This window comes from Nansenia antarctica (genome assembly GCF_963989245.1).
Source record: "Nansenia antarctica genome assembly, chromosome: 5".
Classification (NCBI taxonomy): domain Eukaryota; kingdom Metazoa; phylum Chordata; class Actinopteri; order Argentiniformes; family Microstomatidae; genus Nansenia; species Nansenia antarctica.
The window spans coordinates 74,434,666-74,439,665 of NC_137690.1; the positions used below are offsets into that span (position 1 = coordinate 74,434,666).

At 51.8% G+C, this 5,000-nt stretch overlaps 1 protein-coding gene across 1 annotated transcript in view; it reads left to right on the plus strand.

Annotated features, from left to right (window-relative positions):
• vps13c (vacuolar protein sorting 13 homolog C) overlaps positions 1–5,000 on the plus strand; it is a gene marked incomplete at its 5' end in the record, with an annotated part of 128,043 nt that overhangs the window by 70,567 nt on the left and 52,476 nt on the right. The window contains 2 exon segments of the mRNA XM_080531967.1: positions 3,127–3,186; positions 4,326–4,479. Coding sequence (XP_080388093.1) covers positions 3,127–3,186; positions 4,326–4,479 — 214 coding nt within the window.

Sequence of the window (5,000 nt, forward strand, 5' to 3'; positions counted from 1 at the left end):
TTACATTTACATTTTTACATTTACATGTTTGGCATTTAGCAGACGCCTTATTCCAAAGCGACTTACAATCAATACATTTGACTAAGCAAGTGAATCATCAATCCACCAGTCGTAGCAGGAAGAGTAATCCAGCTCAGGCCCGGGGCCATTGGCAGTCTCAGTGATAGAAGGAAAAACCTTCTTCGATCACCTTCTTCTAAACCTAGACTTTTTTTTTTAAATATAGACACTGTAAACAGTACAAGGGGGGCAGTAGAAGTCTTAGGGGACACAGTAAAGGGGAAAAGCGGGTGTCTTCAGGAGACGCAGTGCTGGGGGGTAGTAGATGTCTCAGGAGGAACAGTACAAGGGGGGCAGTAGAAGTCTTAGGGGACACAGTAAAGGGGAAAAGCGGGTGTCTTCAGGAGACACAGTGCTGGGGGGTAGTAGATGTCTCAGGAGACACAGTGCTGGGGGTAGTAGATGTCTCAGGAGGCACAGTGCTGGGGGGTAGTAGATGTCTCAGGAGACACAGTGCTGGGGGGGTAGTAGATGTCTCAGGAGGAGCAGTTAAGGTGTAACCTGAAGAGATGGAGGTCTTCAGGAGGGACAGTTAAGGTGTAACCTGAAGAGATGGAGGTCTTCAGGAGGGACAGTTAAGGTGTAACCTGAAGAGATGGAGGTCTTCAGGAGGGACAGTTAAGGTGTAGCCTGAAGAGATGGAGGTCTTCAGGAGGGACAGTTAAGGTGTAACCTGAAGAGATGGAGGTCTTCAGGAGGGACAGTTAAGGTGTAGCCTGAAGAGATGGAGGTCTTCAGGAGGGACAGTTAAGGTGTAACCTGAAGAGATGGAGGTCTTCAGGAGGGACAGTTAAGGTGTAGCCTGAAGAGATGGAGGTCTTCAGGAGGGACAGTTAAGGTGTAACCTGAAGAGATGGAGGTCTTCAGGAGGGACAGTTAAGGTGTAACCTGAAGAGATGGAGGTCTTCAGGAGGGACAGTTAAGGTGTAACCTGAAGAGATGGAGGTCTTCAGGAGGGACAGTTAAGGTGTAGCCTGAAGAGATGGAGGTCTTCAGGAGGGACAGTTAAGGTGTAACCTGAAGAGATGGAGGTCTTCAGGAGGGACAGTTAAGGTGTAGCCTGAAGAGATGGAGGTCTTCAGGAGGGACAGTTAAGGTGTAACCTGAAGAGATGGAGGTCTTCAGGAGGGACAGTTAAGGTGTAGCCTGAAGAGATGGAGGTCTTCAGGAGGGACAGTTAAGGTGTAACCTGAAGAGATGGAGGTCTTCAGGAGGGACAGTTAAGGTGTAACCTGAAGAGATGGAGGTCTTCAGGAGGGACAGTTAAGGTGTAACCTGAAGAGATGGGGGTCTTCAGGAGGGACAGTTAAGGTGTAACCTGAAGAGATGGAGGTCTTCAGGAGGGACAGTTAAGGTGTAACCTGAAGAGATGGAGGTCTTCAGGAGGGACAGTTAAGGTGTAACCTGAAGAGATGGAGGTCTTCAGGAGGGACAGTTAAGGTGTAACCTGAAGAGATGGAGGTCTTCAGGAGGGACAGTTAAGGTGTAACCTGAAGAGATGGAGGTCTTCAGGAGGGACAGTTAAGGTGTAACCTGAAGAGATGGAGGTCTTCAGGAGGGACAGTTAAGGTGTAACCTGAAGAGATGGAGGTCTTCAGTCTCCGACTTTCCTTCCTTTCTCTAGCACTGTGACTGCTGACGGTTAGCATATATAGCATGAGTGGCATGAGTGGGTTCACTTACTACAGACACACACATACTTTTTTTGTAAAGTCGCTTTGGATAAAGGCGTCTGCTAAAGTGACTTCCGCGTCGCCAATTCGACGCGGAAAGTCGCGCCGCCCGTGTGTATCTATCTACGGCCGTGTACGTACGGAATGTTCCCCCCTGTTACAACCTCCACCTCCACCAGCCTCCCCCTTGTTGTCAACGTCGCCTATACAACAACGGACTCTTTCCTTCTAGAGAGTTCTAGGAATCGCAGAGAGAGAGAGGCGCTTTCACAGAATTCAATCATATCTCGTCGGTCGACCGTATGACGCACTACGCTCCCTCAGTGCTAGGCACCGTGTCCCTCTCCTCCCCTCTCCCCTCCTCTCCATTCCTCTCCTCTCCTCTCCCCTGCTCTCCCCTCCTCTCCCCTCCTCTCTCTCCTCTCCCCTCCTCTCCCCTCCTCTCCCCTCCTCTCTCTCCTCTCTCTCTCATCTCCCCTCCTCTCCCCTCCCTTCCTCTCCCCTCCTCTCCTCTCCCCTCCTCTCCCCTCCTCTCCTCTCATCTCTCTCTCCTCTTCCCTCCTCTCCCCTCCCCTCCCCTCCTCTCTCTCCTCTCCCCTCCTCTCCTCTCCTCTCCTCTCCCCTCCCCTCCCCTTCCCTCCCCTCCTCTCCCCTCCTCTCCTCTCCCCTCCTCTCCCCTCCTCTCCCCTCCTCTCCTCTCCCCTCCTCTCCCCTCCTCTCCCCTCCCCGCCCCTCCCCTCCTCTCCTCTCCCCTCCCCTCCCCTCCCCTCCCCTCCTCTCCCCTCCTCTCCCCTCCTCTCTCTCTCTCCCCTCATCTCCTCCTCTCCTCTCTCCTCCTCTCCTCTCCTCTCCCCTCCTCTCTCTCTCTTCTGGTCTCTAGACAACGCAGGTATGCCTCCCCTCCTTTCAGGCTGGTGGACGTAGTCAGCAACGTGAGTCAACATGACACGTTGACGTAGCGGTTAGCGCTGCCATTGTCAACCTATGGGCCACCTAGCGCTCTGCTAGACGACGGGAGATAAAAGTAGCATGATGTAAAAAAAAAAATAAAAACACAAAAAAGCACAAAAAGACATGTTTTCAGAAATATGTCATTAAATCATAGAAAATCTAAAGTTTATGGATCATTTATGGAGCACTTTGAGCTGCAACATTTGCAGGAAAAGCGCTATACAAATAAAAGTTATTATTATTATTATTATTATACGCACAGGACACAGCTGAAAATGTACTTTACAATGAAACGATTAGGACGAGCTCCCTCTCCAACGGCGCAGGTGAATACTAACAAGGACAGGGATACATAATCCTCAAGGATTTATGTGTGTGTGTGTGTGTGTGTGTGTGTGTGTGTGTGTGTGTGTGTTGACCTGACTGTGCCCTCTCCTCTCAGGCGGACCGGAGCGCTCCCAACTTCGCCACGGCCTACAAGAACACGGAGCAGATGATTAACGTAAGACCGCTGTGTTCACTGTGTGTGTGTGTCTGTCTGTCTGTCTGTCTGTCTGTGTGTGTGTGTGTGTGTGTGTCTGTCTTTCTGTCCGTCTGTCTGTCTGACTGTGTGTGTGTGTGTGGGTCGGTCTTTCTGTCTTTCCTCTCTCTCTCTCTCTCTCTCTCTCTCTCTCTGTCTCTCTGTCTCTCCCCCTCTCCCCCTCTCTCCCTCTGTCTCTCTGTCTCTCTCTCTCTGCTGATCACACAGGTGTTACCGTGGTGGGATGTGTGTGTGTGTGTGTGTGTATATGTGTATGTGTATGTGTGTGTGTGTGTGTGTGTGTGTGTGTATGTGTGTGTGTGTTTCTGTGTTCAGGCTCGTTAATTCAGCAGCCACCCTCATTTCCTGGGTGGTTTGGGTCATGGGCGTGGGAGGGTGTGTGTGGTCGTGTTTGGTGTGGTGTATGTGCGTGTGTGTGTGTGTGTGAGCACGTGTATGTGCATGTCTGTGTGTGTGTGTGTGTGTGTGTGTGTGTGTGTGTGTGTGTGTGTGTGAGCACGTGTATGTGCGTGTGGGTGTGTACGTTTGGTGTGTGTGTGTGTGTGTGTGTGTGTGTGTGTGTGTGTGTGTGTGTGTGTGTGTGTGTGTGTGTGTGTGTGTGTGTGTGAAGCTTGCCGACATCCTTCCCTTCTCTCAGTCCTCAAAGGTCCTTTCAAATGATTACTGGGACAATAGGGACATGTGCTCAAACCCCCCCCCCCCTCTCTATCTCTCCCCCTTCTCTCTATCCGCCCCCTCCTCCCTATCCCCCCCTCTCAGACCCCTGTCCGTAACCTAGGTAACCCTCTCCTCTCTCTGTGTAACCTAGGTAACCCTCTCCTCTCTCTCTCTGTGTTGCCTAGGTAACCCTCTCCTCTCTGTGTAACCTAGGTAACCCTCTCCTCTCTCTGTAACCTAGGTAACTCTCTCCTCTCTGTGTAACCTAGGTAACCCTCTCCTCTCTGTGTAACCTAGGTAACCCTCTCCTCTCTGTGTAACCTAGGTAACCCTCTCATCTCTGTGTAACATAGGTAACCCTCTCTTCTCTCTGTGTTGCCTAGGTAACCCTCTCCTCTCTCTGTGTTGCCTAGGTAACCCTCTCCTCTCTCTGTGTTGCCTAGGTAACCTTCTCCTCCCTGGACGTGCTGCTCCACACGGAGGCGCTCCTGTCCTCCATCAACTTCCTGTCGGCCTCCCTGTCCTCCCCCGACACCCTGCCCCCCCCCGACAGAGACCCCCGCCCCCGGGACCCCCCAGCCCCCTCCACCAAGACCAGTAAGTACACACATAGGGCTTTCACACCGGCAAAGAACCGCGAACCGAGTCTGGAACCAGCCGGCGCGTTCAGACCGAAACTCACTTGGTTACACTGGTATGAACCCTGATGGTTCTGGTTACACTGGTATGAACCCTGATGGTTCTGGTTACGCTGGTATGAACCCTGATGGTTCTGGTTACACTGGTATGAACCCTGATGGTTCTGGTTACACTGGTATGAACGCTGATGGTTCTGGTTACACTGGTATGAACGCTGATGGTTCTGGTTACACTGGTATGAACGCTGATGGTTCTGGTTACACTGGTATGAACGCGGGTTCTTTGACCAGACAGCACCAACATTCGGAGGTTTCCGAACGTGAACGTGAACTGGCACGGTTCTTTGCCGGTGTGAAAGCCCTAACACACAGACACACACACACACATGTCTGCACACATGTGCAGGCAGACACACACACACACACGTGCGCGTACACACACACACATACACACACACGCGAGCGTAGACTCATACACAC